Source organism: Centrocercus urophasianus, unplaced genomic scaffold (genome assembly GCF_019232065.1).
Source record: "Centrocercus urophasianus isolate 14NV4802_14NV808 unplaced genomic scaffold, USGS_Curo_1.0 seq_10, whole genome shotgun sequence".
Classification (NCBI taxonomy): Eukaryota; Metazoa; Chordata; class Aves; order Galliformes; family Phasianidae; genus Centrocercus; species Centrocercus urophasianus.
In genome coordinates, this window is record NW_024884142.1 from 11807244 (window position 1) to 11823528 (window position 16285).

Consider the following 16285-nt stretch of genomic DNA (forward strand, 5'->3'; position numbering starts at 1 on the left):
GTTTCTGAGGACACTTTTTAGGTTGCAAAACAAACAAACAAAAACTTTCTAAGATTTGTTATTAGTCTTTTAAGCTTCCTTGCTAATCTATGGAGGGTAACAGACTATCTAAGAGGAATGTTTCCTCCAGATATAGGTGTTATGTCACACATTTCATATGTGTGGTAGCGTATAATCTAGAGGAGAGTATTAATCAGTAATCTGACTTGTAAAATTTTGTGCATTTCTCTGGTCCTATACAATATATAATCAGATATTTTTAATTGTTATGGCTTTAAAATATTAATTATACTAATTATGTTGAAATTAATGTTATGTTACTAAAACAATATATTTGCAATCAAGGAATTCAACTCAGGGAAAGTAATGTGCATTTTCTGTTGAAGAATTGTATTCAATCGAAGAGTGACACTATGTTTTTTAATGATGCAAAATCGTGTGAGAGTTAAAAACATACCATAAATCATCTTCTAACTAAATTCATATATTATTTCTTCAATTTCTTCAATTATTAATATCTATATGTTCTCTTGGAGCTTATTGCTATGAAATTCAGCAACATTCTTTCCACAAGAATTATTCATGATAGATGCTGAAAGACTGAGACATGCAGCCAAGAAGTGTGGAATATTCAAAAGTGTATTTCAGAAAGCCCCAACAGATATTTCACTGAAAGCTAAGACAGTTGAAGCGTGAGGAGAAAATAAGACAAACATAGCTGACGAGGGAAATACATTGAAAAAAAAAAAAGAGAATGGACAAAGGCATACACAGCAGATAAATCAATGAGGTCATTGCTTTGAGCAGGGATAAACAAGTCTTAAAATAAGTATACAAGGGAGTAATCACAGAAGACAAAATTGAAAATGGGGAGAAAATTGCAGGTGCTCTAAGGATAAACAGTAACAGATTTTACAAATACATGAGAAAGAAGAGGTCAGTGAGAGAGACTGTATTCTCAGTATGTGATTGTGAGAGGAAGTCAGAGCCAGATGAGGCACAGACTGCTGGGAAACTGAATGCTTCCTTTCCCTCGGCGTGCTCTCCAAAGAGACCAAAGGGAAAATGCCAGAAACAGAGAAGTGTCCTGGAGGCAGAACCTGAAAAATTAATGAAACAAAGGCTGATAGCAGAACAGGTTAAAAAGGGAAAAGAAAACAGGGCAGCTGAATAGTAGGTTCCAGCTCTGGCATCCTCTTTACCAGCTTTCTGAAAAGACTTCAGTAATAACTTTTCAATGCTCACAGACTCTGAGGTCAGTAGTATATGAGGTAAATATGACATATATGGGGTTTATAGCTGAAGAAGACTCCAGTATTTTAAGGTTTTATGAGAGACGGTTTTTAAAGGTTTAATGAAAATTGTTCATACAATTGTAGCTTTATAAACTATTAATCCACACACAGGCAAAAAAAAAAAAAAATACAGAATTGTAGGCAAAATGGACAACAAACAGCACAAATTGTGAAAGAGAGGACAAAACCTGAGTTAGAAGTACCTGACATAACTGATTTCATTGGGAAAGTGGCATGTTTCTTAGTCCTTCATTGTCAGTCCCAGCCTTAAAATGTATGTTCATTTCTCTTGTAATTCTACAAAGAAACTGAGAGTAGATACATGAAAAACTAAAGTCAATTTCATAACGTTACTTGAATATTTAAGTTGCAAATAGTTATTTAATCAGATTTATAACAGCATCACAGCAGATCAGGCAGCTGAGTTGCACTGATTTCCATTGCTGGTTATGCCCTTTCAGTGGGTCCTGAATCCTGAGTAATATCTTTCATTCTCATATACTTTTAAAAATATGCAAAAAAGCATAAAGCCATAAAAAAAATAATTACAAATGACCAGAAACAGTGCTGATAGTTTCTTTTTACTTTGATTAATAATTTGTACCTTAAAATTCTTGGGGTTATATTTAGATGCAAAAATTAAACAACAGATCTATTCAGAATAGATCTAGTTGTTATTCTGTGTTTTCCTCCCCAGTTCCCAGACTACTGGAAATTTTGAAGGGCTGAATTGAAAGGTACTGTTAATTGTCTTGATGGACCAGAGGCTTTGTAGAGGGATTTAGGTATGTTGGAACATTGGACCATCAGCAACAGCATGAAATTTAACAAGAGTAGCTACTAGATTTTGAGATGGAGTAATGCCAAACACAAGTACAGACTGGGAGATGACTGCCTGGAGGGCAGCTCAGCAGAAGGTTCTGGCAGTGTTAACAGACAGAAGGCTCAACATGTCCCAGCAGTATGCCTGGGCAGCCAAGAAGGCAAGCTGTGTTTTGAGGTGCATTAAACACAGCATACCAGCTGATCAAAAGAAGTGATTCTCCCACTATATTTAGTGTTGGTACAGCTTCATCTTGAATATTGTCTGCAGTTGTGGGCTCCTCAATATAAAAAAAGAAGTTAGGGTCCTTGAAAGCGTCCAGGGAATGACAACAAAGCTGCTAAAAGGATTTGAAGTCATGTCCTGTGGGGAGAGGCTGACGACACTTGGGTTGACTAATCTGGAAAGGGGAGATTGAGAGGCAACCTCATTGCACTCTGCAACTGCTTCAGAAGAAGTGAAGAAGGAGGTGCTCATCTTTTCTCCTTCTTATTAGTGACAGGATGTGTGATAATTGCTCAGAACTGTGCAAGGGAGTTTCAGACTAGACATTAAAGTTTATTTATTGAGAGGTTAGACACTGAAATAGGGTTTGTAGATAGGTGGTCATTGCTCTGTGCCTGTCCATGTTTAAGAGGCATTTGGATAATGCTCTTAATGATATGTTTTAAATTTGTGGCAGCCGCAAAGCAGTCCAACAGCTGGATTCAGTGATATGTACGGGTCCCTTCCAAATTAAGCTATTCTATTCTCTTCTGTTGTATTCTATTCTGTTCTAAGTTATGATAAGAGAAAGAAATGAAATCTTGGGGATTGTTGAGGCTAAGCCTACTCTCATCTATGGAAATAAAGATCAAGAATTTATGAAAATACCACTTAAAGATACTGGCATTAAAGGAGCTACAGTGAGGGTAATATACCTCGTAAGGAAAAAAAAACGGAAATCAAGACAAGCATGACACACCCATTCAGGGAATGTTATTCTGCCTTCTTAAATTGCATTTAATTGATATACAGGTTTCTAAAATCTTCACGATAACCATGCTGTGATCCATACATATTCTTCAGAATTGCAACCTGCTAGGCACTTTAGTGAAACAGGTTCCTCTATCACGATCCAGACATTTCCCTGGGCACTATACGCACCTTGAAATTCCAGTTCTTAAGAAAAAACTTCTGCCTTCTCTCGGAGTTCTATATAAATGGTTTGGACATACAGCTCCTGAATTCCTCACATAACACCAGGGAAGGTTCCAGAATAATCCTGCAATAACAACAGTGCTCCTCTTTTGCCCCATGTTTTAGATATGGTCCAGACCAACGGAGACTGGACTCCCGTTTCTGCCCTGACTGTAACTATGTGGGATATTCTCCATGGAAATACATTTTGCCTTTCCTCTTGATTCTGAGCAGCTGGAGCTTGAGTAAGAATAGGAGTCACAGGGCAAGAGGCAGGGCTGTCATTTGACAGAAAGCAGTGGCAGGGAGATAGAGACAAGATATTTTGCCATTTTTATACGTTTTGTTTTGCAGCATTTTTGGGTAGAAGCAAATATAATACAAAGAGAAAACACCAGAAACTTGTGCCTTCTGCCTTTCCAAGTTTTGGGACTTTTAATAGTAGTCAAGATTGGGGATTTTGTTTGTCTGCTCTTTCTCAGAATGTTTCTTGGAGCTCATGTTCTAGAGAAGGGTGCTCTTTCCTGGGATATGCCGCATTACCTGCTGGCTGGAGCATGTTCCTACGATCTGTACAGTGTGTGTGCTCAATTTCGCTTCTAGCCTGCACAATTAGGCCTGAACTTCAGTGTTGGTTGCTGGAAACTACGTACTGATAGTAATACTAACACATGCTGTGGTGCTGAGGTAGTGTAAAGGAATGGTGTATGGGATTGAGATCAGTTCACATGGCTTCCTCTCTGCCCCTCATTACCCCTCATGTGTTTCCCCAGCTCCACCACGAGCTCCCCTGCCAGGAACTGCTCCTGCATGGCTGCCCCACAGGCTGCAGCTTCTTCCAGGACACACTGCCATGCCATGGCACGCTGTGGTGTTTGGAGCACCTCCTCCCCTCTCCCTTTTCTGACCTTGCTGGCTGTAGAGTTGTTTTTTCTACTCCTCTCTCACAGAGCACACGTTTTACCCTCTGTTAAATACACTTTCCCAGAGGCACTTCCGTCTTGGTTGTCAGGCTTAGCTGAGCGCTATGGTGCAGCCATTGGAGCCAGCAGAAATCAGCTGTGTCCAGCACTGGGCAGCCCCAGCCCCACCTCGCACAGGGGCCTTGCAGCCCCAGTCCACATACCCCCACATGCCCCAAACCCAAATGAGGATGACAGGAATCTATCTAGATGGAGGAACTGAAAATTTACTCTATTTTTTGTATAGTGTTAACGGAAGGAAGATGAAGTCTAATTTAGACGTGCTGCATTAGACTTTAAAGATAACTATAGTCCCTGCAGAGGAAGAGGTGTCTGTGATTCAAAGGTCTCCCTAATCAAGTTTTCCAACATGGATACCCATTTTTTTTGGTGACTTTGCATGATTCTCAGGTGTATGTGTGGTAGGCAGATTGAACCAGCTGTCCTGTGAGCAAGTACCTTAAAATTTATGTAAGACTATGGCTAAGTTAGGTAACTAGATAAAATGGACTGCTTTTTTCTTAAGTGGCATTAAATAATTGGGATGTGTAGCTGCTGGGATGTCACAATGAGATGCAGGCACCACAAAGAGGCCCTCTAGTCCTCCATAATACTCTTCTCTCTGTATTGGGAAGATATGGATTTGACAGATAGGGATCTTTGTTCAGTGAACAAAGAACTGGTTGTGAGATCACCGAGTGGTGGTCAGTGGCTCAATGTGCGAATGGAGACCAGTGATGAGTGGTGTCCCTCAGGGTTCAGTACTGATACTCTTTAACATCTTCATCAATGATATTGACAGTGAGATTGAGTGCACATTAAGTGAGTTTGCAGGTTACACCAAGCTGTGTGGTGCAGTCAGCACACCTGGAGGACAGGAGGCCGTCCAGAGGGACCTGGACAGGCTGGAACAGTGGGCTCAGCTGAACTTCATGAGGTTCAACAGACCCAAGTGCAAGATCTTGTACCTGGGTGATAGCAACCCACACTACGAACACAAGCCGGGGTATGAAAGGATTAAGTGCTGCCCTGTGGAAATGGGAAGCTGGACATGAGCCAGCAGCATGCTCTCATAGCCCAGAAAGCCAACCATATCAAAAGAACCACGATTAGCAGGTCAAGGGAGGTGATCCTGCCCCTCTACTGTGCCCTGGTGAAATATCTCTGGGAGTGCTGTGTGCAGATGTAATCATGTTAAAGGGTAGGAAAATATAATGTAAAAGGAGACATAAGTAGATTTGTGTAAAAGGCTAGGAAGAGCAGTGGAAATGTCACAAAGCTACTTAATCAGAGGAAAAAGGCTAAAAACCTATGTGATTTGAGTAGCACTTAAAATGAAACAATGAAGGAATTAAAAGAAAAAGCTTTTTAACAAATAAGTAATTTCTGTGTGCTGTCACTCAGTGTAGTGATAGGGGTTACAATAAGGGTGACCATATTCAGGAAATACAGTCACGCAACTTTGAGAAACTGGTGACTGGCTACTCTGGTAGAAGAACAAAACTCTTAAGGTTCTACTTATGTTACAGTGCATTAACATGACTGAAGAATAAGGTGTACTAAGCTTTGAAAAGTTTGTCTTTCTGTATTGACAAATAACTTCATAATTTTCTTTTTTTTGTTGTTGTTGTTGTTGTGAGAACACTTCCAACATTGGCTTCAAAAACTTATTTTTTGTTGCACTGATGAGCGCTCATTCCCATTTATTCAGCCTCATAACTTATAATGAAGAATTGAGAATTTAAGAGCAACTCATTATTTATAATAACAACAAACAGTATTGTTAAGAATGCAATCATATTTTCATTCGTATTTTCAGTCATTTTTCACTCAAACGTATATTTGTTGTAAACAGTCAAAACCTTAGTAAATGTTACAGAATTATGAAGCACTGCTTTCTTCCTAACTGTTGTATTGATAGCTAATAGGTAGCATAAATTTGCTGTTTTGTTGTTTGTTTGCTTTTTTTTAAACTGTATTTAAAACAAGAATTTAAAAAGAATGTCATATGAAGAGGAAAGAAAAAAATAAAAAGCACACAATTGTATGTGTTCAGTAACTGCTGTGCTGGCATGTATATGTGACCTTTATCAATAATAATTGTTTACTAGTTCACAGGTTTTGTAAGTCTTCTTCACCTTGGTCATTATTGTCTAATAAGTATTTTAATCTGAAAACATGTTTTGAGAAGAGCAACTAATTATGGTGTAGAATTTGGAATGAATGACTAAATGATGTGTGTTATACAGTCTGACCTACAGAAATCTTTAGAATAATATAATAATTTGCATACTTTATTTTTGCAGTGTTTATGGCTGTCCTTTGGCAAAAAAAACGAAAAACGCAAGATAAACAACCTCAAGAACCTGCTCCCAAAAGAAAACCTTTTGTGGTTAAAGCAGACAACTCTTCTGTAGATGAGTGTTATGAAACTGATGGAACAGAGGAGATGGATGAAAAGGAAGAAGAAGAGGAAGAGGAGGACGAAGAAGAGGAGGAATATTCTGATGACAATGATGATCAAGGTGATGAGGAGGAGGATGATGAGGAGATAGATCGAGAAGAAGAAGAGGAGATTGAAGAGGAAGAAGAGGAGGATGAAGAGGAAGGTGAAGATGTGGAGGATGAAGAGGAGGAGGAAGAAGAGGAGGAGGAGGAAGAGGAGGAGGAGGAAGAACGTGGTAATAATCAGAGTATTAGTAAAAAGTAAACACTGTATTTTCTGGGTTAATCTTTTAGTGTGGTGTGTGAGGATATAGCTGTGAAATTCTCATTAAAGCTAATGGAAGTCATGCAGTTAAATCTCTCTGCTCCACACTGAAAATATACCCCACTGTATTCTCTTAACATTTATTTTAATAAGTCTGTCTTCCAAATATTTTTTAATACACCAGCACTCACATTTCAAACAAGGAGGGTGGAGGTATGTTTGTGCAAAAAAAATACTTGCATAAGATATAATTGTGGATTAATGCATGCCTTTACCAAGAGAATATTTACAAAGGTACAAGCAAAGCATCAGCTACAGCTGGATGCCTGTACTGATTGTTTACAAGTGTTTTTGCTGGATCTGCTTATATAATGTCAATGATTGCCCACATAAAACGTATCACAAGTTTTCAGATATTATTTTCTGAGCAAAAATGGGTCTCTTCCCTTCGAAAATTTCCCCCCATATTTCCCAGCCCCACCCTCTGCCAGGAAACTTTTCAGAATTAACTGTAACTATATACTTTGGTTCTTTGAGACTTGGATGCTGTGTACTTTAGTTGATTCTACTGAAACTACAGAGAGAGAAAGGTTTACATAGATAAAGTCCTTCTAAAATCTATATGTATTAGTTATGGTACCTTGGCATAAATGCCCATTATACATACAGGTCACTGGTAGTAACCAAATTAATGTAGTAGTAATGGGATTAACCGATTCAGCTTTCTCTTTTTTTTTGGGATTTTGGACTCTATATAACCAGTATTTTCAAAATATATGACCAGTGTCCATTTACTCATGAGTCCATATGCTGATGACAGACATCATAATGCACTGGGGTGAAATTAAAGAATCATGCAAAAATTAATGAGCTATCTAAAAAATATTTTGTTCCCATTTCCAGGGAACACGTTTTTGGTTGGGTAGATTCACCTTTCTAACCAATAAAAATATAAGAAAAGCTTTCAGCACTCCTCAGTTGGATTCCTCTTAGGAACCAGGTATGAAAGTTGTATGACTTTTGTTTCAGCATTCTGTAAGGTCAGATCTTAAATCTCACAGAAAGACTTTGGAAGTGTTGTTTCCACTTGGGCAAGGTGGTGGCCAGTTGGGTGACTATAAGTATTTTCTAAGATATCTGAACTGTAGCATTTCCTCAATTATTTAAATTTGCAAACAGAATTGAAACATATATGACCAATCTTTAAAGTTATATGAGTTTAATGCAATAAGGAAGCCATTTCATTTAGCAGGGAACTCTGCTGGATAAGAAGCTTTGATAGATCAGTCTGATATGCAACTGCTATTGCTGTCCTGATGGGCAGGTGCAGGAAGTTGAGCAGTTTCTTGAAGAGATAATGGTTACTGAGCTTGTTGGTACTTAGGTTATGGTGCAACTGGTTTCAGCTATCATGAGAAATTCTGAATCTACACTATCAAAAATGTTATAAGGAAAAAAAAGCAAAACTCAAGAGCTCAAAAAAATTGCTTTTGGCAAGCCGGCAGACTTGATACTCAGCATACGAATACTATCATTATGGAACACAGTGGTTTACTTATTCCAACACAGTTATGCATGCAGTTAGCCATCCTAATCAACCTAAAGTGGCTGACGTTGCTTTTTGACTGCTTTCCTTCCATGTATAGTAGGCTGTGGTTAAGAATAGCAAGAATATTACAGAGGTGCCTTTATTAGCTGCTTTGCATATTACTTGGAATTAAAACTCACACAGGTCAAGTTTCTCTTAGGATCCCATGTTACTCCTGTAATAACACATAAAATCACTGATCTCTACATACATCTCTGTGTATAAGTACTTTATGACAAATGTTAGTCACTAGGAAAAAAGACATAAAATGTGAATAATGATAATATTTTATAAGAAAAGTATTATATGATCTTCTGAGAGTAGACATGGTCATCATTGTATGGACAGACTTAGAGCAGAGCTAATCAGATAAAAGATAGAGTTAGCATCAATTCATGAGGAAGATAATGTGGGGCTCCTTGTAACTTAAGGCTGTAGCCTTATAGGCCGAAGGGTGTAGATGAGTAAGAGAGTTTGTTTTTGGTGAGGTATAGAAGCTAATTAATAAACCAGACGTTTTTAGATATTCATTTCTTATAATTTTGAAAGGGATCTTGATGTTTCACTTTCTTCTGCTCATAGCATACACAACACCGGTAGAATTTGGAACTGTTGATTTTCCATGCAAATAGTGCATAGGTTAGGGATTCTGAAAACACATGGACTGAATATGGCGCTTTCCTTTATCTGTTGAGTACATGGGAAAATTAGATCTGTCAGTTCCTAAGTGAGTTGTCTGAATCAGTCACTGCTCAGTACAATTTAGACAGCGTAGTAAACTGTCATCCACCTTTTAAGAAACCATAGCAGGAAGTCTCAATGTATCCTACTGTTCCTTTGTCTAGAAACAAAATGCAGCATTGTGCAATAGACAGTAAGATACCTGCACAATTCTCTTAAATGTTTTTTTACTTGTGCTATAGATTAAAGCAGTTCAGAAAATTATTGTCTAAGAGGAGAAAAGTATTGTCAAAGAAGAGAAAAAGGTTAAAATCTAAGAATGCAAGTATTGGTGCTAGAAGAATTCCATTAGTAGGTACAGGACCACGGAGCCAGCAAGTAAGGGGGAAAAAAAAAAAGGAAGGGTTTTTTCCCATTTCATAGGCAAAATGCAGTCTTCTGTTAGAAAATGACTGATCTTGGGAAACTCTGCTGGCATCTTGTTGCTCTTCCTTTTAGTTAAAATAAAGTGAATTTTGATGAGATTCTCAGAGAACTTCAGGTAATAAAGGTGCAGAATTTTTCCCGAAAATACTTGGATTTTCACTGAACCCATCTCAAACTTTTTGAAAATCACATCTTTCTATCCGTGTCATTGAAAAACTGAAGAACTTGAAAAATAAGAAAATATCCTAAAGCAACACTCTTACAAATCTCAAAATACCAATTTTTTTTTTTTTTTTTAATTAAAATAATCTTTTAGATGTGAGGCCTGAATTCTTTGCTCGTATTTCTCTGTATAATCCACCGAATCAAAATTAATCCTTAAAATTTTCTAGTGGTGGCCAACATATTATCTTTCAGTTTCCACTAAATACACTCAGTGTCTTTGTAAAACATCTCTGTGTCTGTGAACGACTGTTTGTTGGGAAGCCCTGATATTCAGCTCCACCACTAAAGGCAAGATGAATCTTTCCAGTCCCTCATACTCAAGAAAAAAAGGGCAAACAGGTGTTCTTTTTTAAGATAGGCAAATCTGTAAATTGTAATACAAATGGGAAAAGAAAGTAAGAAAGAGTAAGAGAAAAGGCTGATTTTAGAGTGCCCCTTCTTTGTGATGGTAACTGTTGAAACTCTTTGGATTAAAATCTGTAAGGCACATTTGATTTGCAAGGCACACTGAAGTTCTTCCTCCTGAGATGAGCTCACTTCAGATAGTTGGGTCCCAAAGACTGTTTCATAAAGCTTTTCTATTATAGAAAGAAATCTCCGCTGGAGGAGCTTCCGGAACAGATGTTCCAAGGCACCATTTAGCCCATATCATATGAAGACATTCAAGATGGCTTGTACTCCAGGTATTTCATAATCAACCAGGGTCAGGAGGAGGCTTATTCTAGGTCTTATTCAGGCTTACCCTAGGTCTAGAGAAACTTGATTCATCAATCAAATCCATTTCATAAATGATACTACCAAAATGAATGCAGCTTACCAGGAAGTGAAGTGTTAGGATGTATTAAATTTTTAGACTCTCCCTTACATTTTCTAATCAACTCAAATTAGCTGGCATATACAATATAGAAATATATGGTACTGTACTTAATTTATTAGGTAAAATACAAATGTAAAAGTAACTGTGAAACGCAAGTAGTGTAAATTCAAGGAGATATAATAAAATTTTTTTTTTTTTTTTTTTTTTTTAATGAAGGCTAACACTAGAAAATAGGGAGAGATGGTGTAGCAAGTTTCACATTTTTTCAAATTATGGAATTAATTTTAACAGTGTGGTAAAATGTTCCATTTTTCCTCTACTTGCATGAGCTAGACACAGACACACAGGTACTCATAATTTGAAATCCACTTATCAATGTTATTACTGTAGTTAATGCTTCCTCTGTCTTCCTGCTGCCTTCATCAGATTGCTTCTGTAGCACTAATGTATGTCCCTTCAAGCAAGGGGAGACACAGACACCAATCGTGCTGAGGAAATTGTGGTAGCATACAGCTTTCCAACTGTCCTTGCAACTGAAGACACTCGCCATCTTGATAAAATAAAGGTGACAGCTCTGTATTGTCAAGATGGCCTATCAGCCTTCTGGTCATTAATCATTTAATATTATTTAATAATTTAAACTATTGTCAGGAAAGTGGTCATCTGTTTAGTGAACACAATGTTCAGCATTAGACAGAACACAGAGCTGGACATATCATTTACCTCATAGGCAAAGCATCTAAAAGAAGAAAACTGTAGCTTTAAGTGAAGTGGCCAGAAAGCATCATTTCACTGTTTGGAAAGATGCATCTGGATAGAAGTGCATTTTTCAGGCCCAAGGAAGAATTAGTAAATACCTAACAGCCTCAAGAGGGTAAGCAGATATTAACCATCTGCTAATAGACTCTATTGCTATATAATTTCGTCTTCTTTATAAAAGAAGATACCTTGTGCATAGGATATCTCACAGATAACAAGATAAAAAAGAAGAAAAAAGAAAGAGTTGCAACTGACAGTCATTTATCCTATCTGACATATTGATTTTCTCTAAATAAGAAGTTAAAGTTGCTTTAATGAACTAGTTATGAAGTACACAAGCCTGGAAGTGCTTGGGTCAAGCCAGCACAATTTTTATTGATGTCTTTTTTCTCCATTGAAGATACAAATGTAGACTAGAAGTTCTGATGTTTAGCAGTTTATATTATTTCATGTGGAGACACAGGGACTAGATGATTTCTTTGAAAATTTTGATTGGGAATAATGTGATTGAGAGATTTGGAACAGATAGCTCAGAGCTGAAAAGTAGGTAATGCCATTTCTTGTGGAAAAGGTTTGAATCTATTTATTTTAGTTCTTGTATATTTGCAGTTGTTTGGCTGGTGGATTGCTGTGGTTGGCTGCTATGCTAGAATAGTAAATTTTGCTTGTTGGTCCGTTGCTCTGCTCAAGGTGTTTACTCTTCGCTGCTCAAAAGAGAGTACGATTGGTTAAAGGCATTATTTAAGTGTTATTTTTACTTCTCTTAAGTGATATAGGGCCTGTGACTGAACTTGTTACGTGAGGATAAATAAAGAATAAGCTCAAACCTTTTAGAAGTCGGTCCTTTTAGCAGTCGGTCCATTTCCATGTTGAAAGTTAGGAACGTACTTTAGTTCTTTTCTGATATGGGGGTTTTCATATTTAGCTCCTTTCTTTACAAATAAAAGGCCTTAAATGAGATGTGAACTTTCTGATCTTTCAAGAGCAAATGATTCAATTATAGCTTTATGCAATGTGGAAAAAACATTCACCTTTGATGAACAGATTACAGATCTATGTCATACACAACTTCTGTTGACATAAGCAGAAATTCTGTAAAGGACACTGAAATACTTAGGGAGTTTGAACTAAAGGCTGTGGTAAAAGCATCTCACTATACATTCAGCAGTGCATCTGATTTTAATGCTATTTTGTTCTGAATTTATTTTGCTTGTGCATGGGGTTGATTACTTGTGTTTTTAACTCATTGACTCTTTCCTTCATTGTTACCTGAATTTGAGTTGTTGTGACTATTGTAATGTCATTTCAAGGCTTATATGACTCAACCTTTATCTAATCTTGCTAGAGAAGTTGATCTGTAAAGGAACCATTTATCTCAGCAGTTCTGCTTAGGTTTCTCAAATATTAGAGTCCTCAAGAAGAGGCTGCATAGAGGCTAACTTTTCTGTATCTTTCTTACATCCTTCTGTCTGCAAATAAATGCAGAGTGGATCTTCGACTTCCCCTCTTTCATTTGTTATCTGGCAGGATGATGTAGTAAAATAAATTATTTCTGAAATTAGATGGAGTGGAGAAGAGATTCAGAGTGAAAAGTACTATAGCCTTAGAACTGTATTTAGGGTTAGGGTTAGGGTCTTTCTCAGATTCTCCACAAACAGTTAATCTCCAGTGATCTTTTATTTTTGGCACAACTGTGCCAAGAGACTACTTGCTTGTGCAGCTTATTTCTTTTAAGAGCCAATAGTGTACTCAGTATGGATGGTCTTTGCATCCATATCTGTGAACAAAATCATCTGATATTGCTGTATAAAGTCTTACATCTGGGACATAGCACTTTGGGAAACACACCCACAGCTTGTGCAAAAATGAATTCTTTACATTCTTTTTGAAATCCTTTGCCATTTACAGTGCTGCTTCAAAGATACCATTTTCCAGACTGTACTACATCTCAGAGAATACAGACCCTGTATAAATCCTTCCTGATACTGCAGATGTAAGGATTCCTTAAAAATGTTTCATTTGCTCAGTGTTATAGGTTTCTGTTTACCTAAACACACTTGTGTTTAGATCGTAGCACAGAAGACAAATTTTAATCATTGTAGTCATTCATAGTTCCTGCTGGACTGACAATATTTGTCCAAAGTGTGAACACAAGGGGTAATTTTTTACTCTGAAAAGTAGAGAACCTCATTTGGTTGTTGAAGGGGTAAATTTTCCACTATAACATGTCCTTCAGGAGATAAAAAATTGAAATAAAAGTCCATACTGGATTGATTATTTCTTTTGATGCATATCTATTCTCATGAATAAATTTTGCAGTCCTGGCAAATTCCTCCTGTCACAGAAATTTCGTTAAATTTAAAAATATAAATTTACAAAAAAAACACTCTTAGAAACAAAAAGTTTTGATGCGTTACAAACATATGAATGTAATTTCATCCAAACACTAGGAAGCCCATCAGGAATAGTTTATTTACTGTGCAGGTGATGAGGCACTGGAATAGATTGCCCAGAGAGGGTGTGAAGTCTCCGTGGAGAGACTCTTGGACACTCTGCTTTGGATGTCATTGCTTGAGTGGCGTTTAGACAAGATAGACCAGATAGACCCAGAGGTCCCTTAAAACCTCAACCAGTCTATGATTCTTTGAGTTGTGAAGCATTTATTTCCCCTTTTACAGGTTTCTAGATGCTTCAGGCTTGTTCATCATCTGTGCTGCAAATGACATAGTCCTTTTATATAATGGGAGATACTTCTCTGGTTTAATTTTTTCTACAGATAGTCTGTGAGAGGAAACTGTTGGAGCTACAGTTAGCTAGCTGAACAGAAAGGACGATCAAATTAGGAGAAGGTGAAGAGGGCTAATGTGGAGAAAGAAGCCACCTGAAGTACTTCGGTAGAGAATGTATAATAGTAATTAGGGAAGGCCCTAATTAGATGTGGTGGTGGAGCTTTTTTTGCTGTTATTATTATAATCCTCAGAATTATTTGGAACAGGATGACTTCATACAGAAAGTGCTGAAAGTAGTCAGTCAGTAATATTAAGTGCATCAAGTATCCATAGTGCCAGAGTTACTGGATTTTTTTATCATGCTATTTCCAAGGAATCCATGGTAGATACTATATGCTCTGTGCACTAAATATTCCTGTTTTAAAAGAAACTTGCATTGGCTCTGCAAGAAAAAGTTGTGCTAGCTAATAGAACTGACCTTTCAGGACTTAAGGTGAGTTGATTAGATAAATAGTTATTTATCCCTAAAGGTTAGTTTTGCAGGCTATATTGTTAATAAGGAGAGTCCTAGTCTTAATGTGTTAATAGGGAGAGTAATAGTCTTGTTGTGACACCAGAGAAACTTCACGGGAGATCTGCATTTACAATTAGAAAGAAAAGCAAGAAATCATGTCTACATTTTTTTCCATGTTAGATGTGGATAAATCAAAGTAACAGGTGTGAACACGAGTACAGGTGTAGCATGAATCTGATGGACTGAGATAAGCTCAGGCACATGAGCTGAGTGTGAGAAGTGAAATGGGAGTTCAACATCACATTTTCTTCTTCTCCAACACAGAAAGTTAGCAATTAAACCAGAGACTGCTTTGGATAAGCATTGCTCCACAGCACTCTGCTGAACCTCTGTCACTCCTCCAAAAAAATTTTCAAGAACTCCAGCAAACTGAAGAAGGTCATACTTCTGTGAAAGCAGGACATTATGTATTTCTTTCTTGCTCCAGAAACACTCTAACCATATTATGAATTGACTGTTTAATATGCAAAAACAGTCCTGGGAGCAGAGATCAGAAACATTTTTTTCCTTGTAGGTGAGTGCCCTTGTATACTAAGTACAATGAAAGCAGTACATTTTTGCATGACACAAATAACTTGAAAGTTATATAGTTCTCTTGTGTTTTCTGCTTCCTAGTCAGTTTGCATCCAGTCTTTTAATATGGTGACTAGCATACTTTTTTAGTGAATTTGATACTGAGGCCATTCAAAGTAAGAGAGCTTTTACTCTTAGTTTTCTGTTCCTTAATAACTGTACTATTAAATGGTTTTTTTTGTTTGTTTTTTTTCTGAGATGAAGGGGGGTTGAGCAAAGGAAGGAAGGAAGGAAACAGTTCTTCCTTCAACTATAACTTATAGCAAGTTGATCAAAGCAACGGCTTACAATAAAGTCTTATTCCGTCTGAATTTGTCTATAGACAAATTGTGTTTCTGTAGGAACTTGTATCCGAAAATGGACAGTAACTAAAATTATTCAGGGCTTGACTGGATGTAGCTGCAGAGTTTCTTAAGACTGGAGATATTTGGAGAGAATCAGAAGCAGAGCCTTCAACAGATAATATGTATTTGCGGTGTTTGGGTTTAGAGTTCAGGTGTGTCCTTGGTTTGAATTTAGTAGTTGTGTCACCAAGAGAAATGGAAATACAACTATTCCTATACAAGTCACAGGAGAATTTCCATTTGAAAATGGTATAGAAATCTCTGCTACTACTCACAATAATTTGTTTTTGTTGAGCAATTCCAGCTGGAATGTCAATTAAATAGAATGATGAGATGTATTGCTCCAAAAGCCAGAGGATCTTCTGATGCAGAAACAGAAAGAAAAAAAAAAATCCAAGTGTAAAAGGAAGTAAAGGACTTATGCAGGAAAAAAGGATTGCAGGAAAGCATAAATAAATTATTAGGAAACTGGCATGGGAGTACAGTAGAGAGTAAGTGAAATATGTTAACATTCCTTCCTGGAACAGCAAGAAATGAGGAAGACATGAAAGCAGTGATCTATATTCTGCACTGTGCAGAATAATTAAAATAACAGTGCGA

The 16285-nt window shown here is 37.2% G+C and overlaps 1 protein-coding gene across 1 annotated transcript in view; it reads left to right on the forward strand.

The window, feature by feature from the left end:
• MYT1L (myelin transcription factor 1 like) overlaps nucleotides 1–16285 on the forward strand; it is a 124664-nt gene that overhangs the window by 21133 nt on the left and 87246 nt on the right. Inside the window, 2 exon segments of the mRNA XM_042818586.1 lie at nucleotides 6566–6587; nucleotides 6589–6937. Of these exon segments, the coding sequence (XP_042674520.1) occupies nucleotides 6566–6587; nucleotides 6589–6937 (371 nt within the window).